The following is a 20,996-nucleotide window of genomic DNA, read 5'->3' on the forward strand; positions in this document are numbered from 1 at the left end:
GGGACTGGAGCACCTCCCCTACAAAGACAGGCTGAGGGAGCTGGGCTTGTTCAGCCTGGAGAAAAGAAGGCTGCGGGGTGACCTCATTGCAGCCTTTCAATCTAAAGGGAGCCTACAGACAGGAGGGGAATCAACTCTTTGAAAGGGTTGATAACTGCAGGACAAGGGGAAATGGTTTTAAGTTGATGGAGGGAAGATTGAGGTTGGATGTCAGGGGGAAGTTCTTCACAGGGAGAGTGGTGAGGTGCTGGAACAGCTGCCCAGAGAGATTGTGGATGCCCCGTCCCTGGAGGTGTTCAAGGCCAGGTTGGATGGGGCCCTGGGCAGCCTGGTCTGGTATTAAACGTGGAGGTTGGTGGCCCTGCATGTGGCAGGGGGTTGGAGATTCATGATCCTTGAGGTCCCTTCCAACCCTGGCTATTCTGTGATTCTGTGAAATAATTGAGCAGTCACCCCAAATCCCAAGGACTGCCTCAAAACCTAGGCAAGTTGGAGGAAGCCATCTGGTGGACTTTGGTATTTGATCTCCCATTCTCTGTTTTCCCTGTCCAGAGGAAATTGTTCTTATACAATGATGCACAAATCCTCAAAGGTGACTTTGGGTTGACATGTGGGCTGTCTACAGTTTCTTCATGAATAGGAGTGGAAAGGGAGGCAGCATCTCTTCTTTCTAGTGACCAATGATAGGAGCAAAGAGCTTAAAGCTCTATCAGGGGAAGTTCAGACTGGATTTTAAAGAAAAGTTCTTGACTGAGAGAGTGGTGATGCACTTTAGCAGGTTCCCCAAGGAAGAAGTCGTGAGCCCAAATTTGTTTGGGCAAAGCTTCATATTTGGTTTAATTATTGGTTTCCCCAGTCTATAGCCAGAAGTTGGACCTGATGGCCCTCATGGTTCCTTTCCAACACAGGATATGCCATGATTTTATTCTATGATTCATTCAGTTTCTTTTTGTTGGATTCCATGTTAACTATCTGAGAGTTAATTTGAGTTTAGAGAGTATTAGTTGACTCAAATGATCAGGGGCAGACAACTAAGGTCTGGAACAATTTGCTGAATTACTAATTCAGACATTGGTTAATCAGCCTGCTCATAACAACTCTTCTGGAGACCCTGAGGAAAAAAAAGATACAAAACTGGGTAATACTAAATAAAAACACTTGTTATTTCCTTCAGTAATTTGAAGAAGTGGTAGCTGAAGAACTATTCATCATCATCATTCTTTTTCTTATACTTTAAAGCCTCAAAATGTTGCATGTTCTCAAGAGCAGCAAAGAAAAAAGAGGAAAAAAAAAGGGAACTTGCCATTTTTTAAAAGACTATGACTAACTTCTGAAGTTCTATCAGCTAACATGTCTCAGCAAAGTCAGTCATTTCATGAGCAGGGATTTAAGGCAGCTTAGATTCCTCTATACTGCTTACACATGAGATGGCACTTTTGGAGTTTCTCAGCTGTTCAAAAGAAGCTGTGGGAACTATAGGAATTTATACTTAGCTTCTAGAAACACTGGCTTTCCCTGAGGCCTCAAAAATCAGAGTTTATGCCACTAAGAATGCTTTCTCTTGCACAAGAACTGAAAAAAAAAAAAAGCTTTCCCCTGCATGAAAAGAAAGGAAAAAAAAAACCCAGCAGTATTTTCTCTTATTTTCAGAATAAAACATAAGTAAATTAAAGAAAACAAGCCATGCTCATCCTGGAATAAAAGTGATTAGGCAGAAGAAAATCCAGCCCATCTGAAGTTGTGTCTGGTCAGAAATATCAATGGAAACAAGGATTCTAAAAGTACCTCAGTAGTAAAGCATAGACTGAATAAATGGCATTTGAAATGGACGTCACATTTGCCAGTCTCCAGTCCACTGGCATATCCCCAGTTAGCCAGGACTGCCAAATGATGATGGAGAGTGACTTGGCAACCACATTCGCCAACTCCTTCAGCACTCCAGGATGCAGACCATCTGGCCCCATAGACTTGTGAGTGTCCAGCTTTCAGAGCAGCAAAACCATCTCACTGTGGATCTTGCAGGGCCTATTCTGTTCTCCACCCATACTTACGAGCACAAAGGGCTGTGTCTAGGGAGCAACTAGTCTTACTTTAAAGACTGAGGCAAAGAAGGCATTGAGTACTTCAGCCTTATCCTGTCACTTACTGTGTTGCCCTCTGCGTCCAACAAGGGATGGAGATCCTCTCTAGCCTTCCTCTTACTGCTGATGGATGTATAGAAATATTTATTGTTGCAAGTTCAGTTCTAGCTGGGCTCTAGCTCTAGCTCATTTTCTCCCTGCACAGCTTCACTATGCATTTGTAATCCTCACAAGTTGCTTGCTCCCTCTTCCAAAGATCATACACTTTCCTTCTGTTTTTGAGTTCCAGCCAAGGGTCTCTGTTCAGCCAGACTATTCTCCTTCCCCGCTGGCTTGTCTTCCATGACTTGGGGAAGCTCCTGCATCTTTAAGATTACTTCCTTACAGTATTCACAGCCCTTCTGGGCTCCCATGCTCTCCAGAACTACTTCCCAAGGGACTCTCTCAACCATGGTCCAAAAGTGACCAAAGTCCTCCGAAGTCCAAGGTGGGAACTCTGCTGACTCTTCTCTGTGACTCAGTAAGGATCAAAAAACCTACCATTTCGTGATCACTTTGCCCCAGATGGCCTCCAACATTTACATCCATCAGAAGACCTTCTCTGTTAACAAACAGCAGGTCCAGGATTTTGCTGTCCCATGTTGGCTCCTTTACCAGCTGTGTCAGGAGGTTATCTCCCATACACTCTAGGAACCTCCAAGTCTGTTCCCTTCCTGCTGTATTATAATTCCAGCCGATGTCTGGGAAGTTGAAGTCCCCCACAAGAACAAGGGGTAGAGACCTTGAGACTTTACACGTCTGTCTATAAAGTATCTTATCTACCTCTTTGTTCAGGCTGGGTGGAGTATAGCAGACTCCCTAGATAATGTCCGTCTTATTGGCCTTCGCTTTTATTCTGATCCATAAGCTCTCAACCTTACCATCACCATTACTGATTTCCATATATCCGCATTCTTTCTTAATGTAGAGAGCTACACCACCGCGTTTCCTGGTTTGCCTACCTCTTGAAAAGTTGGTAGCCATCAATCACAGCACTTCAGTTGTTTGAGTCATCCCACCACATTTCCACAATGGCAACCATATCATAGTTTTCCAACTGCACAATGGCTTCCAGTTCCTTCTGTTTGTTACCCATGCTGAGTGCATCAGTGTAAATACACGTGAGCTGGGCCACCTTTTGAGTAGGAGAAGCCCTAATACCCTCTTGACCACACTCGGGTGTTTCCGTAGTAACCAACCTCACATCAACACTTAAAGGTGTGTCATCCTCCTCTTTCAGCAAGACACAAAACTGTGGAATCGTACTAGCACATCCCCCTCCCACAAGCATTGGCATGTTACATACAGGCTCCCTTCTAGTGATCCTGGTTTTACACCCATCCCTCTTCATAACTAGTTTAAAGCTCAGTCAATGAGCCTTCCCAATTCCCATCGTGAAATCCCTTTTCACTGGTAGGATAAGCTATTCTCATTGGTTGCCAGCAGGCCTGGTCTCATGTAAATTGAGCTGAGGTCAAAAAAGACCAAACCCCTGCTGGGCACACCAGGCTCAGAGACAAGTATTAATTTGCTGGCCCATGATGTTCAGTCCCTCATCATTCCCTATAACTGGAGGGATAGAGGAGAACATGAGTTGTTCTCCCGAACTCCTGACCAGTCACCCCACGGCTCTGAAGTCCTTATTCATAACCCTTAGGGAAGTTCTTTCTATTTCGTCACTGCCTACCTGAAACAACAACAGAAGATAATAAACTGAGGGCCGAACTGGGGAAGGAAGTTTCCTCCTTACATCTTTAACCTGGGCCCTGGGAGGCGGCAGACCTCCCATGTGATGGAGCAGGACTTATCTCAGTGGTGCACGCAGAAGGCCAAGAGACAGTGTACACAAGAGGATACATGGAAAATTGCAGTTAAACGTAAGAAAAAGCTATTTTACGATGAAAGTGGTCAAATACTAGAATAAGTTGCCCAAAGAGGTTGTGGAGTCTCCATTTTTGGAGATGCTCAGAATCTGATCATATGCAGGCAACCTGGTCTAAACGACCCTGCTCTGGTGAGTTGGACCAGGTGATCTCCTGCTATTCTCAACTCTTATGGTGTTCTGTGATGGCTCAGTAAGCAGGCAGCACCCTTGTAATTGATCTGTAAAAGTGCTAGAACTCTGCAGTGCAATGGAAATATGTAGCCCTACCTATGTCAGTTTGCATCTCTGGATAAGCCATAAACATATACTGCTGTTAAATCGGCTGATAATGGATTAAAAAGTGCCACCAGTCACTTTGGTTTAGCATTCAAATCTTGAATGCTCTACATAAAGTTCAGAGAAATTAAAAATGAACAAAGAAGAAAGACTGCTGCTAAAATTAGAGATGGCTTTATCCCCAAGTTCTACAGGCAACAGTAAGTAAGTCTGGCTTGTTACCTCTAAATGTTGACTAAGTATAAAAAGCCCTATCCACAATTAAGACAAAATTCTTATTGACTCCAGTGGAATGTCACGGGAATTACCTGCACCCTCTCTACATACATTTTTGTAATTCCCACCAACGGATTTGAGGCTTTCCAGGTTCCCACTTTGGCCAAAAGCAAAGTTTTTTGTTTGTTTCAGCATAATCTGTAATTTTTTCTTCTTTATTTTTTGTAAACTTAAATTACTTCCAAACAAAAATAGTTCCAGAAATGTACCTTGGTTGTGAGATGCTTTAAACAGAACATAGGTGCAGCGTGTATCACCTACTGAAATCTAGTAAGAACATAAAATACACTGGGCTAAACAAGGAAACCTACTTCAGTGCAAATTGCCACATATAATTCCATGTAAGAAATCAACATCTGCAGTCATGCAGATAGATGAGGACCTGAAAAGATGTATCAGCTTTTCTTTCAAAATGCATTACAAATCTCTAACATGCATTAAGCCACCTGGCATATAAAATAAGGAATCGGCCTTGTCTGATTTTCCCTCATTCACAATAAAAATGTCAAGAGTATTTCATACATTAGGAGGTATTTATAACACCTCAGACATCCAAAAACCATGACCTTGTCTGGATACAATTGATGATAAAAGTGTTTTTTCAATGATGTTTGGTTAACAGAAAAAATGAACCTTCATTGCAAAAAGCATATCCATTTTAAAGACAAAGAATGTGCCACTGAAAATCTGGTTTAGCCATAAACCCTTTGAAATCCTACTACTATTTAACACAGTCTTGTCCTGCAATTTATCAGTCATTGCTGGGAGATATTTTTTTCACTGATGGCCGAAAGAAGGAAAATCACAATGCAGTGATCACTCCTACAGTCTTACTCTTTTCTCTTCTATGTTCTGCTGCCTCTCATTCTAATTTGTCCTTGTGCTATCACATTCTTGGAGCCTTTTTCCAGTAATTGAACATAAGCACAATACTCAAGCAATGCTCAAAACTTGGTACAATTTATTAGTTCATTATTTGCTGGCTCCAAAACAAATCTTCTGTAGAATCACCTATCACACAGCAATCTGAATTAAAAAAAAACCTACACTAGCCTGCTAGAAAACAAAAGCCTGCCCTCAGATTTGCAAGGTGGGCTCACAAGATCTCACAACTGTATAGAAATTGATTTTTTTCCTGCATTATATTGTGTCATATTACTTATCTAATTTAGGCAATTAATACAAAGCAAATGAAGAAACCCAGATGCAAACAAACAAGGAGATAATGAAGAATTGTCCTGTTAAAAGTGTGTTCCTACAACAGAGCTCTTGCTCACATGTATCCACACATATTAGTGTTTAATTCCCCAATGTAAAAGGGGCAGGGGGAGGCTGGCAGTGCCTTTTAGAAGAGTATTATTAGAGTATTACCTTTATTTAGAAGAGCAGATGAGAATAGAGGCCAGTCTAGTAGCAAAGCCAGAGTGTAATTACAGACAGCTTCAAAGCAGATCTGGAGTCCCCAGGGAAGACAGTGAACCTATCTGGATTCAGAAATATGCTGAAAAAGCATGCCTGGTGGCTGGAAAGCAAGCCACGTGCACACTAGCCACTGATTGTATTCACGTGGGCTCAAGGCTCCAGGCAGTAACGCAGCAGCAGAATGCTGTGCAAATCTTAACTCTGCTTTACTAAAATAGGCAATCAGAGGACTGGCTATCTTCAGTTGATGCAGGTGACACTCGGGACAGATGTATACGCTAATGAGGAATTTCAGATCAGCAGGGACAAGCATTAGAACCACATTAGCTACTGCAGTACAGAGCAAAGCTCTAGTCTTAACTCAGAGACCAAGATGTACATAAGCTGTGCCTAATTCCTGACAGGGATTTGCACAGAGCAGAGTGATACCATAAGAAGATAACACATTATAATCTTCACGCATGCCTTAACATTATCAGTCACACATCATTACCTCCCTGCTCTCACACAAAGGTCTCTTGTTAAGTTTGTAACCACAACTCCCTCCTGCAAGTGAGGACATTCTCACAGACTTCAAATTCAAATGTTTTTACACTCTTCAAGTAAATGTTTTCCTTACCATGCCTAGATCTTTCATCCTAACCAAAGCAGTAGCCTCTGAAACCAGAAAACATCACATGGATCCAGACAACACTTTCAGTTCTCCCTGTCTCCTAAGGACCATATGGTTAATAGTGGACAAAATGCAGTAACTCTATAGAATCAGAACCTACCTGGATCCTCACTTCTTCACTTTCTTGGAGCTAGAATAAAGGAAGACAGTTGTGGCAAACCAATCCTTTCCACATTCTTCGTACATCGCTAGTCTAAACCACGGGTGTTAACCTTACCAGGCTGGATATGCCACTGCATTTGCCTATGGATTCCTGCTGGCTGCTAAGAGCCAGATGCAGTATTTTTTCCCTAGATGAGAAAACGTTCTGTTCCAAAACAGAGACAAAATTCCCTTGTAGCTGTGAAAGCACAGTGAAGGAGGTAATGTTCCGCAGCAGAAAGAGAAAGGTGAAAGCCTGCCTCTCTCCTTCTATTTATAGGGTCTCAGTTTCACATCCCGTGGCACATCATTCTTTTGGATGGACTCTTGAAAGGTTTATTCAATTACCAGTGTAACCTCTTACTACCTTTCACCTCAGCTCTGTACTTCTGACATTCTGCTTTGGTTGGCAAGAGTCTACGAGTAAGAGCTTTTGTGTAAGCACTACAGTTACTTCAGTATCAATGAAAATCAAAGAAAAAAGCAAACAAAAACAAATCTGTAACTATTAAATTTTGTAATTAACGCATAGCACAAGCGCTATGCATACCGGAGAAAGCATTCCTAATATTACACAACTCTCAGAACAGAGCTGTGTCTTGTGTCCCCCACAGAAAAAGTACTGATCCTTCTCCAAACCAAGGCAAACACTTGTGATTCTAATGGACGTGGAAAGAATGTGATTAGTTTGAAGATCGCCTCAATCACGTACCAGCTCCAAATGCAAAAAAGAAGCTCTTGTCAGGGTATTCTTCCAGCAGCTCCTTCACCCTCCTTCCCATTCGCTCATTTCGCTTGTAGATGAGCTCCTGACGGAAGTAGCTGTCTATCTCTTGGGCAGTAATACGCTCATGGGCTGGCAGTGTAGCATTAATGAAATTTGGGACCTAAGACAGAAAGAAACAAGAAGTCCTCAAAAAAGGGCCATTTATTTCAGACAGCCAGCACACACAGGCATTTTGCTCTATCACTGAATGTGGCAATGGCTTTGTTTCTCAAAACACATCCAATAGGATAAAAATCACAGAGGGCCAAAAAACAACTCTACAGACTTGCACTGATGCACAGTGCCCTTTCTCTCAACACATCCTTTCATAAGTGAGCCAAACTATTATCATTATTTTATGCAAAGTGAATAAATACTCTTAGTTTTCCACACCATTGATCCCATGTCCTGGCTGTTTGACTGAAGAAAGTATTTGTTCCTGGCTATCTTTAGCTATGTAACTCTTCCTGAAATTACCATGGGTATGACGCAACTATAATTACACTCTTCTAGGAGAATTTGACTGGTTTCAGACCCTTGGGGCTGTCAAAAAAATAAGTGTGCACTCTTAACTAATTAACATAAAGATCTCAAAATTTTCCAAAAGAAGGAGGAACAGATTTTGTCAGAAAAGACAATTTAACCAGCTCTTAGTTTTCCTGTCATTAAGGTATCTTTTCAAATGCTGTGTTCATCTCCTGGGATTCCCAGGACAGCTGTAGCTGCAGCCTCTTGCAAGTAGAGAGAGTCACATGTTGCAGCCATCGTGAAATCTTCCATAAGTAGCTTTGGACATTGCAATTACAGAGACTGCTAAGAAAAGAGTCTGCAAGAGGGAGCTCCTGGGAAAAAAGAGCCACTAAGCAAGGTACTTTCCTTTGCAAAGATGCAGCACCTGCTGATGCTCTAATTCATAGTCTATCACAGAAGAGTGTTTAGTCCACAATGGGACATCTACTGGTCAAGCACAAGGTCATATACAGATGACAGAGTTCTCCTTAAAAGTGTAACCTGATGGAATCTCAGGCTACTACTGTAACTCAACTGCCCTGTGTAGAGGCCTCTTACTAAGAAAAGGCCTTTGCTTCTTAAGAGACATGCATGTCTTGGCAAGAGCTGTTCTCTCCAAGACCCTCAAGGCAACGCCAGCTGTCTGCTGTCCATGACACTCCAGCAGAATAGTGATGTAGCATCTGTACGTTGTTACAGCACTAACCTCCTTTGAGAAGCCCTTTCAAATTTATGAATGAAATGCACTGTGAAGAGCTAAGCATTATTAATGACCAGGCTGCCAGCACTGGCAGGCTGAAGGATGTACAGGACAGGAAGGTAAAACACACGTGCAAAGCGCAGTGCCAGAGAAGCAAGGGTTAGTATGACGGTATTTCCAGCTCTGTAGTGCTGCACCATACATATCAAAAGCCTATAGAAAAACTGATACTCCGCAGGGAGAGCTCAGATTCCAACAGACACTTTGTCAGCACTGCCAGGCTAAAGCAACATTTTCACTGAAGTGCGTGAAGTACTTGCCAGGCAGTACCTCACACACATGAATAAAGAGAGGCCTGATGTTTCAGACTGAGCCTAACTAATCTAACAGCCCCAACAGGCCAAATTGGTCCCTGCTGGGCATTTTCTTGAAGTTTAAAGATCAGAGCGTTGCATTCCACTGCGCTGCTTGGGAAACAGTTTCCATAAATGAAGTCTGTGAGGCCTCTGAAGTTTTCCTTTCCCTGACATTCAGTCAAAATCTATCTGTTTCATTCTATTTATCTTCTTTGGACTTTGTAATATGCAATCATACTCTTAGGGAAAACAGAAAAGCTTGCAACTTGCCCAGCCTCATGCAAGTGTACAAGTAAAGAGATCAATTCTCTATCACTGTTTGCACAACAGTCTGCTTCTGCTCTCCGCTGGTGCTACGCTTGATCCTACCCAAGCTGGCACAATCCCAAAGGATACCCAGGAAAATAAAGGATTAACTCATAGAGCTTTGATGCTAAAGCAAACATGACATTTGTCCACAAGAAAAAGCCAGCTGTGCCTTCACTGCTTGTGTGCGCTAAGATGGTAGTGAGCTAGTGCAGGCTCCTGGAGGAGGAGATGCAGGAAGCAGACACACTAGAGGGCCAGTCAGGTGTCTTTAGCCCCTGCCTGCAAAGGGCCTGCCTGAGGGGAGACAAGCATGAGATAGGAGTTAGCGCTATTGGGATGTGTGCATAGTACAAGGGCTGTGGTGGCAAGACTCACTTGAGAAGTGTCATGGTTGAAGATGATAGAGTTGAGGTCTCCACAGTTGTAATGCTTGATAAGATCTTCTGTCGTATAGGGGATCTGGAAACTGCCTGCTCGGAGGCTCTCCTGCTGCAAGAGAGTCTGATTCAAAGCAAAGATCACCTGGGGGAGGGGAGAGGGAGGAAAAGACAGAGTTCCTGGTGAGTTCTTGTCTGGCTCCTTGAGGTGGTCACAGACACGCAGCTGACCTCTGGGAACTTGCCAAAACTGTTCCCAGTCTGAGAACCCTAATCCACATTTCACCAACCCAGGTCTCTTCCAGGTCCACAGCTATTTGCACATCGGGTCCCACAGACCTAAGCAGAGGAAATAAGCACAGAACTCCATGTGGTTTTGCCTGCACTGTGATTACAGGCAAAGATACAAAAAGATACAAAAGTGCAGATTGGGGTGAGAGGGCCTTCTTTATTTTTCCAGTCCTTTGAAGGAAGGGCACTCTTGCACCCCTAGACAACAGTATGCCTGCCTATACAGAGCTCTAGGCGGAACTCCCTCCCATCCCCCACAACTCAAATGAGCACAGCTTGCTCTTGTTCATCCCTTCTTCCTTATCCAGAAAACACTTTTCACCGTGCCACTTGGTACATCCTCCCAACCCCCCATCCCAGGAACTGTCAGAGTGGCTGGCAGCACCATAGGCCACCACCTTCCCCACAGGCGAAGTCTGGGGACGGCAGTCCTTGGGTGATGCTCCCTCCTCCTCGCTGAGTTGCATTCCAGGAAAATGAATGCTCTCACTCTCTATGCCTCAAGCTGACCATACACCAGAACAACAACCAGAGTAGTGTCCTACCCTTACAGGATGACAAGAGTCATCTTCAGATGTTGTTGTGCCAGTGCCACTTAGTGGTGGCCTCAGGGCCTAACCCAGCGAGCTGCCACCCCACTGCCTCATTCCACGAGCACACACAGATCATCAGCAATTGAAAGGCAAAAGAAAGCAACAAGCTTTCATGTTACCTACTAGCTTATCATCATTTATGTCTAGAGCAAGTCAGCTGAGGGATGTCTGATGAGGTCTTCAAATGCATTTCAGAATTATTCTTGGGAGGGTTATTTTCCAAGATGAGATTACACTGTTCAGTGTGATGATGACCCTGTGGAACTCACTCTTCTTGGAGACTGGTTTCAAACACCATCCAAAGCAATATGGAACTGGAGTACCAACATGAAATTCACACATATGTGAACACATTCTTTGCGTACGCAGATTGTGTGAACAAATCTTGGGTTTTGAGGACAGACAGAGTAGATGTAGGAACAAATGGGCACAACTCCCTCCTTCCTAGTGCAAGCCAGAAAAGTACACAGAACTTGAAATCACACTGTCCCCACTACAGCTAAACATGCCCTTGTGACTCCGAATCACTGTGTATTGAGCCAAATATGTAAAACAAAATTTAATGTTAATTCCAGAAGTGTTCTCATGAACAGTCCCATCTCACATTTTTAAAAAGGGCGAGAATTCATTCTACTGGTGCAAACTGCACCTCATTACAAAAACATCTTAAAGCGGATGCTAAGGAAAGTTACATCAAACTAACCAGTGGTGACATTGCAAAGGACATTTGCTTTATTTGGAAGACAATTAAATAAAACCAAATGGAAATTGCTTTATTTCAAGACATGAGTTTTCATGGAGGCTGGAGTTGATTGTACTCCGAAGTCATTGTTTTCCATTTGTTTGGCTTGAGTTCCCACACAGAGAAGCTCTAATGGATGTTAATGACCAGATGAGATTCACTGAGGCAGAAGCCAAATCTATGCTGAAAATGTAAGGAAGGCTTCTACAGCGAAGATTATGAGGTGACATGAGGAAAAGCTCCTATGTACAACCAGTCCAGCCAAAAACACTTCCATGAGGATGACTTATTATGTAGGTTATTTGGATTACTGTAGCAGCAACCACTGGGATAATTTGCCATTCAAGCAATATGGTTCTTAGTAGACTCTGCAGCCTTTCAAACAATTACCAGATTGTTCCTGTCCACAGAATGGCAATAAGACCTGTAAAGGGTTCCTGTGCTGGTCAGGTAGCTCTGTCTCAATGTACAAAGAGAGGCTTTGCAATCTTTACAGTTTGTTTTTAATCCAAACAGAAACCAGCAGAGGGTAGTCATCATCTGCGGAGAAAACACTAACCTTCTGGATGAGACACACAAAAAAGCAAACCTTCCTCTCTGCTGTACTCTCACAGACTGTGCTCCTGCTTTTGCTTTCTCCTGGCTGGCTGTCTGCAGGCTATACTTGGCTCCCCCACAGTTTTTCTCTACAGCCTCACTTCATGTTTTAGGGGAGACAGACTCAGTCTCACCCACCTAGCCTGGAAGACAGCAACCAGGTCATTTCACAGAGGCATCTTTCTTCCTCATGCCCATTCACCAGCAATAAAAAACTTGCACACAGTAAACTGCAAATGGCTGAACTGATCTGCCTTAAGGGCGCAGTTTAAAACTGGAATGACTACCTGCAGATATGAAGGATTACTGCACACATTTACACGGGAATAGCAACAGTGCACTCCCAAAACTTTCACATTTCCAGGCCTTACTGCTGACATGACAAAAACCTTTGACCGATCTCTGGACTACAGTAAGGGTATTTTTTTCTGGTGTGCAGATGGAAAACTTCATACTGGACACATGTAGAAATCTCAAGATTGTAGCAGCTGAAGGACTTGCCCGCCCAGATAGGGAAGACTCTTCTTCATGAGGTGCTTCATTTTTCACATCACAAAGCAAATGAAGTACCCAAGATCACTGGCTGAGATTCCTACACACCGCCCTTGTCACAACTGCGTGGGGACACAGCAGGTTGCCCTAGACCCCACTGCACTGCTGGTCAGCTTGCATGGTGCTGTGTGTGCTGCTCTTCTTTGGTGTGAAGGACGGCCAGGTCATATTTCCCCATGAGCTACATCTTTGCTCCTTTGGCTCTTGCCAGGCGTCCCATCAGTGTGCATAGCACCTGGGAGTGAAGTCAAACAGCAAACACCTCGTGCTGAGGGGACTTACTCCTCACTGTGTGAGGGACAGAGATCATCTTGGCTTGCTTGCTGGTAGCAGCAGCAGCCTCCCACAGCACCATCCTTAATCACACCTTGTACACTGAGACACAGAAAAGTCAAGATATGACAAACGGTCAGGAATAAAAACAGTATCAATAGCCTTGATGATTAGTCCTCCCTAATGATCTACAGTAGTCTTTGCATAGTTGGAGGTCAGGAGATGCTTTTGTCAAAAATATTCTCCACAATCAGGTGGTCTGAATTGGACAGTGGCATCTGCTGAAGGGAGACCATGGCACACCCACTGAACAATTACACAGGATTACAACTTAGCATCAGTGTATGCAGAGCCTTTCAAAGGAATGTCATAGCTTCTCTTCATTTCTGCATCACACGTACCTTCCTGGAGGAAGAGTGACAGAAAGTGAAAGAAAGCTGCTGGGGTAAAGAGAGAGCTGTTAGCAGCACCAGGTGTTGCTTAAAGCCATGTCCTAAGGAGTAGGTTATCTTTGGTAAACAGTAATGGATAAACACTGTCAGGATCTCAAAGGAAAGAAGATCCCTGAGCCTTCTGTTCTTAAAGGATTTAATTCGCTAAGGTGGGTCTTGCTCATATGTTGATAGCTCTTATCTATCATCATTTCTGAAAGAAAACATAAGACATGGTACAAAGCAATCCTTAATGAAGACCACAGGCATCAACCTTTTGGGACTGGATTCCAGTTTTGTTTACTAGAGGTGAAAAGCTGAAAGTCAACAGAGCATGAGATGGAGAAGCAGGGATCAAACCAGCAGCTGATCTGCAACTGCTGTATTTGCTTGGACAAATGCAACTGTCTGTCTTTCTGAATCTCAGTTTAGTTCTGGAGTCCCTTCATTCCTAATCAGTCCAAGAAATCAATATAACAACATAAAAAGAAGAAAAAGTTGAAGAAATTTTTTTCAGCTTTGCTTAGAAACTGAAACAAAAAAATTGTGCTGTGCTGAATTCTCAAACAAAGTATGTGTCTATCTTCCAATTGTCTCTTGCACTGTATTAATTCAAAAATCTTCCCTGTTTTGGAATCTGCAGAAATCACTCAACATTTGTCCTCCCTGCAAGCCTACTACTCTTCCTTAACTCACACTCTCCACCCCCATCCCCCCTGCAACTTTACCATACCCTGCTCCATTAAGTGTATTCATACTGGCATCAAAGCATCCCCTGAAAAGATGTATTTGGAGAACAAAAGTAACAAGTTTATTATAAAGAGATTTTTTTTCCCCCTCCCACCTCCCATTTCCACTGTGATCTCTCTGTCTTCCCCCAGCCCTCTCCCTTTTTGTACTGTGGAAAAAATCGATTAAGCTCTCTGGTATACATCTTGCAGCAAGCCTCATTCTCCTCCTGGAGATTTCTTCAGCTGTCAGGAGACACTTGTCCCCTTTGCTAGCATTGTTGGAGTGGCCTACTAGGCCAAGGGGGTGGAAAAAAAGGAGGTTAGAGCCCAGCAGATGCCTTTTTTGTCAAAGACAAAAGACCCCCTGCCATCCTCTCCACTTTTCAGCACTTTCATCCACACTGGATCAAAGTGCTGTTCTGCATATGAAAGGATCCTGGCATTATGCGTCTCAAATTAGCCTATCGCCATCCCGCTAGCCTCCAAGTCCTGCCAACAAAAGCGTTCACATCTGTTCCATCATTTGCCTCATCTTCTGTTTTTTCTTTCCCCTAAGCTCTCAGCTTTCGAGGCCATTCAGCCCCTTGAATTATAGTGTGGGGAGCATCTTCCTTGCCCTCCGATCGCTCAGCCGGACAATTTGCTTTTAGTTGTCTTACAGAATCATGGGCTGCTTTTGGGTCCTTCCTAGCGACTAACTGCATCTATTACAGCTTCTATTCAGCCTCTTCAGCTACTTCTTTCCTCTTTCCTACCTCTTCTCAAAAGCGTGCTTATCTCCATGCTCTTCACCTGGAGGAAACCAGTGCTCCTCTGGGCCAATGAGCCCTACTGCCCCTAATCAAAGACAGCTTCAAATCAAAGGCATCATGACTATGAAAGTCAATAATCCTCCTTTGTTATGTTAATGATCCAGCAGGCTGAGTGCTGAGAAGAAAGTGAGATTTCTTGCTCCAGTGTGACACAGATTCTTAGATATCTGTTGCTGTGCCTCAGACTCTGGAAAGTTCAACATAGCTGTCATGAGGAACCTTGCAAACACCATTCTGCACACACAGGCAGAAATTTGATTTTGGCAGGGACTGAGAATACCAAGGGAAGATTTATTCTGCTACCTGTAGCCTTCAGAGGCATCTAAGTCACTTTCAGGGTTATCGCACCAGATGAGGTGCTCCTCATCACCTTTGCAAGAATCTTTTGTGGAGATAAAAAGGAATATCTTCCCAAATCAAGACTATTTTTATGAGAAATGTTGGATTCAGGTGACTAGAAAAGGCAAATGATCTGAGAGCTCACCTAAAGAACAAGAGATGAGCAGTTCAAGTCACTGAAACCACAGAAATAGAAACTACTGTGGGTTACCTGTGAGCTTCAAGTTTCCCACGGACTTGATTTCATGCATGGTACTTGTACAGGTACTTGTACACAGAAGACAGCACAGCAAGGAGAAGGAGCACCTCTTCCATAACACCACCACTCAAGGCTCTTAGATACTCAGTTTGCTTCAAGTCAGACAACTCAGACAGTGGCAGAATTAATGGCATTGAATAACTTGGTCTTTGGTCTGTTGGCAACAAATTCACACAGGCAACTTCTGGTGCCAGGATCTTGCAGAGCGTCTTCCCAGAACTGAACTAAAAGAAGCTCTGAACATGTTTGATTATTACCTGAATGTATAATACATAAACCAGTCACTCTCCTACTAGGAGCTACAGAAGCAAGGGGCTTCCAATAATTTGTCAGGCACTGCTGAAGCACTGGATGAATTTATCATTCTCCTCCTGATGCAGGAGAGCAGTAGATGATACTGAATCAGAAGAACACTGTTTATGCTGCTGCTGAAAGAAACACCAATCTGGACTGTAATAGACTGCATTAATTCACAGCCTTTTGTCTGGGTCATTTGAACAGTTTTAAGGCTTTTATGTTTGTACTGATTGTGGGAGAAATTAACACTGCACTACATGCTGAACGTGGAATGAGAAAAACAGTGGAAAAGACTGCTGCTGTCCAATAGATCAGTGTGCAGCTCACAATTAGACACCTCCATGATCTTGCTGAGATCTGCTCTGGTCTTTCTACAGAACTAATAACATGGCTGTGAGCCCATAGGGGCTGAGGCTGCCCCTCTTCCCCAAGAACTCTGCATCCAGGTGCTGGCTGGAGTTCCTCCTGCATGGCAGGAATACCCCAAGATTTCATGAACTTCATCCAGTTCATCTCCCATGTTCTTCACTCTGTGCTGGAAATGAACTGATTATGAAATGAACTGATTATGCATATTCGCATGTTTCTAGAGAATGAATCAACTTTTATTATTATTGGCATTATTATTATTATATTTCTAAGTAATTTTGTAAATATTAGCAAAGATTGTTGTAAAAATATTTGCAAATCAAATCCTCATCAAATACATTTTTATCTTATCCATCAGAAATAGGTACCAGCTCTTCTACACAGTCCTGTACCCAACTGAAAGCAAAAAATGGATTTTCCAGACTTCACATTTAAAATTCCTGCCTGTCTTCTAGCTGGCACTTCTGCATCTAGCAATATCTAGCCCATTCTGGGCTAGCACTGCCACATATCTCCTAAACTCAGGTCTACATCAGCCCTGGGAACAATTAAACAATTAAAAAAAAACTGCTGGCAATTCAGATTTCTCTTAGGTACGTCTACTTTCCAAACCCAGGATCACAGTGCTAAGTCTTCTTTCTCATAAATACTTTACAGGACAGTAACACAGCCATTTCAACATTGTGTTAGAATAACACAGTTGCAAAATGAAAAATCTGCAACTAATGTTTCTGGGGCTAAGAATGGCTATAAATTAAAATCTGGCACCTGCAAATGCTACTGTTATTTTTTAAATAACCCTTCTACTAGAATAGGCGTTGCTTCAGTTCAGCTCCTCTTCCTTCTTTTCCACAGTACCCCTAAAACTGGTGGAAGCAAGACAAACATAGTCTAGCCAACAAAATTAACTTCATTGCAGTTGTACTGCCAATGTACTGCCCTGTTTTCAGCTTACGTTCCTTTTTCTGTCCTTATTCAAAGCACGAGACAGAATGTTGTATCCTATCTGGATAAAAATCCTACTAAAGCAAACATACAAAGCAACCAATGCTAAACTGAAGTTGAAATTGAGACTACAGATTCTTCCCTATAAGAGAAGAATCCACTGTAAGGAGTAAGTTAGTCATGCAGCTGAAATCCAACCTAAACCACAGCTTCATAAGGAGCATTTAAAGAAATGTTTGTTTGTTTGTTTGTTTGTTTTAATCATCCTACAGCACGATCAAGGCAATTTAATAAATTTGATATTGCTGATTAGGGTTTGGCCTCCAGTTTTCTTCCACTCAACCACAGGTGATCTTTGTAGTGCTGCTAATTGAAAGAATTCTTGCATTTCCCCTCCCGCATGGATTATTTTATCACTTCTCTTTAGCTCGTCACACAAACTTGACTAGTTTGCTAGAACAATAACATGTCTTAGAAACACAGCACACTTTAGACTGAAACAGCTACCATCATTTTCTGTGCCTTTGTAGAGGTAATAACAGAATAATTTAGAAAAGAAATTGTACAGAGTGCTTCTCCCTGTCTCCCTGTTTCTGTTAAGCAGATGTAAGTTGCTTGCACAATTCATGTATACATGAGCAAATCAAGACTATAAAGCTAACAGAGTAAACAATCTATGCTTACAATGTGAGGAACAAGCCCAGGCATTAATTGTATGCCTTCTGGTAACCATGCAACGAGATATTTTGGATTTTCTTGAAGTTCTGCCAGCTGGGAAATGCATGTTTCTTATAAAACACTCAGCATTGATAAAGCATTTTTTCCACTCAACAGAACAATTAGGTTTGGGGACTCTGGCTTCCGTTCCAAACACAGTAAGAACTTCAAACCAGTGTTTATGTCAAAAGAAACTCAGAGCACCTTCAAGAGAAGCACTTGGCTTCCAAATGAAGAACTGCAGAGCAATATGACCTTTTCTAGGCGCATGGGTGAAAGACACAGTTTATATTAGAGGTAGATGCCAAGAAAAAGCCCAAACAAGAATCACTGAAACTGTCCCCAGCTGGCTTCAGGCAGATTGGAGACTGAAGGTTTTCAGTGCAAAAGCTTTTCAGGAGGAACTGTCGACAAAAATTCCACACAGACCTGAAACTGTTCTAAACTATGCTCTTCAGAGTAACTGTGAGTTAAGTCAAGTGAAAAGGCAGACTGGAAATTTATATTCCACCAACTGTCATGCTGGTTTCCTGAGTGTGTCTTGGAAAGATGTAGCTGGTTTGCACCAGAAGACAATAACTACTACCTCCTCAGCTCTCCACATCAGTACATGACTAGTAGCCCCATTTCAGCCAACACACCATGCTCCCCCTGTGCAACAATTTGAAATGCACTGCTTTTCAGATCCATGAAAACTCACCTGCTGTTAATTTAATCAAGGAACCAAGGTATGTTCAAAACCTACAAACCTGGTTTGTTCTTAAAAAAGGTATTTGGTTTACATATTATTTCTTGTCTTTCAGTTTTACTTCTGGAAGGGATTACTACATGCCAAGGTTTATCAGCTGTGTAACACCTTTATTGTTTTCCTTTCCCTGCTAAACACATTTTATAAAGCACTTTTTAATTACTAAAAATAACTGCAGTCCACTAACTTATGAAGCCAGAACAACGATAGCTCAAACTGGATTGCAGTAACTTCATAGCAGACATCTACCAGCATTCTCACTAGGAATGGACTGAAAAAAGAAGCATCACAGATAAATTAGTTGAATATTTTGTCACTCAGGAAAGCCATGGAGTTTCTCTAAAATCATACCTTTTAAAATAGTTGAACACAGATTTCTTAATCACCTCAGTGTATCAGTTAGACAGCAGCCCCAACAATGAAGCTAGCCTTCTTTCACTCTTCCAAATGTTAAATAGTCAAATAAATTTGTGGAAGGCCAGGGCAGGTCATGTTCCCTACGTCAGCACATGGTCAAACACACTCACTGTCAGGATAAGTGTCCTGGACAAACATTTGCTCAATTACCTCTCAGAAAAAAAGAGCTGTCTGCCAAGAGCCCATCATTTCACAGAGACATCAAGATGACAAAAGTCTGTTAAAATTAAAATGGCCTATGATAAGGAGGATGGCTTTGGGGTGTGATGAAACATGCTGGTAAATACAAGAACAAAGCCCATCAAGATTTATCTCATGAGCATTTTGACCTTGGAGGAGAACACTGATAATTTTTTGGGGCTAGGGAGAACAATATTTTTACTGAAGGAAAAGTTAACAGTGCAATGAGTACCAAATCAACCACTGTTCCACGCGTGGAAGAAATGTAAGAACACATTAGCTAAAGGTCTGTAACTTCAACACCAAATCAAAAAGATACAGTGCACTGATAATTATCCAAAGCTCAGAGGATCTTAAATACATAGTGGTGTATAAAAACATCACTATCCAAATCCAGTCTTGGAAATAAAACAACAATGTTGTACAATTGTACAACAGCAGTCATTTGGAGACTATGTGATAAAACTACAACAGTAAGAAAGCAATAAGCAGGTAAGCAAGGCAACAAAATTCTAGCAGCTCCTCTCCAAGCTGGATACAGTCAGGCAAGCTGCACTTTCAGAATAACCAGATCTTTCCCAAGAACTCCCCAGAGATTAAATTCCATTTTTTCAGAAAACAAATGCCAATGAAGGCCTGTACAGCTCAAGTGTAAGTCTTTCTCTCAAAAAAATCTGTTATTAGAAATTTGAATAAAAACACACCATATACAAATGAAGGTTTCAACAAGTTAGAGAATTCATACAAATATTTGCAGAAGGATCCTTTCCTTTTACACAACATTACTAATGTGCCTCTTCTTTGTGTCAGGCAACAGCTACTGGAATGCCTTCCACTCGTGTCTCTTCAGATAGGAACATTAGAGATGGAGCTCCACTACCCAGGTGTCTATGCATTGTAGTGACACCAGAAAAACAGTTTAGAGATCATAGAACTGTGGACTATGATACAAAACAGATGACAAAAAGAAGCTATTTATATGTTATGTTTACAACATATTCTCACTATAAAGCTACTAGATGCTGTTTTGAAATATTCATAAAGAAAGGATTAAAATGCTAATCCCAAATTCATATGCAAAGAAAACAAATTTGGTATTGAGAAGCTTGTGTCAAAATCCATAAAACGGAATAAACAATCTCTCATTGTGCATATACAACAAATTCCCCACTTTATTATCCTAGAAAAAAACACTGCCCTGTTGATATTTTTGACTAGTCTTTAATCTTTCTAAGCAGAAAGGGTTCTTGAGATAAAGCTGCCTACTTAGAACAAGACATTTGATATTTGCTACACTGTGATGTATGATCCCCAAATCAGGAAGGAAGCAACACCAATGAGTTAGCTCCAGTCCTTGCTTGATAGCTCAATTCACTCCATCTCAGAGACTCCAGATACCTGGATCGCACAATGCACTGGTGTGCTGGTATGTTGTGCTGCTCCACTCCATCTGACTTCTCTATTCATATTGGTGCTTGTTCAGCCTTCAAAGCGTCCCTATCCCCAAATCTCCCTATCCTTTCCAATAGTTACCATTTTCCCAAGGGCACCGACATGTTTTTTGTACTTCAGCTCAACCTTGTATTGTTCTGTTCTGTTTTGGTTTTGCCTCCTAAGAGGTGAGTAAGGGATTGACAAAGGAATGTCAGCAATACCTCTTCCCAAATTCTTCCAGATATACTGACATCTCAGTTTGGAAGAAATGTCTACAAGAACCCTACTGAGCCTTCATAGACACTCCCTAATAACACTCATTCAAATCCAACACCACACACAAGTTGCTCTCAGTGTCACCAAATTTTGGGTTCTTCAACATTTGTGATTAAGTACAATTAAACACAGACCTAGCAGGACAACAGAGACTTTCTGTTCAAAACACATCATATTTAATA

The 20,996-nt window shown here is 42.2% G+C and overlaps 1 protein-coding gene across 1 annotated transcript in view; it reads right to left on the minus strand.

The window, feature by feature from the left end:
• The window catches only part of TRABD2A (TraB domain containing 2A), an 85,717-nt gene that overhangs the window by 21,114 nt on the left and 43,607 nt on the right, over window positions 1–20,996 (minus strand). The window contains exons 3-4 of the mRNA XM_042822969.1: window positions 9,810–9,956; window positions 7,506–7,680 (exon numbers count right to left, since the gene is read on the minus strand). Of these exons, the coding sequence (XP_042678903.1) occupies window positions 7,506–7,680; window positions 9,810–9,956 (322 nt within the window). The remainder of the gene's footprint in view (window positions 1–7,505; window positions 7,681–9,809; window positions 9,957–20,996) is intronic.

Source organism: Centrocercus urophasianus, unplaced genomic scaffold (assembly GCF_019232065.1).
Source record: "Centrocercus urophasianus isolate 14NV4802_14NV808 unplaced genomic scaffold, USGS_Curo_1.0 seq_21, whole genome shotgun sequence".
Classification (NCBI taxonomy): domain Eukaryota; kingdom Metazoa; phylum Chordata; class Aves; order Galliformes; family Phasianidae; genus Centrocercus; species Centrocercus urophasianus.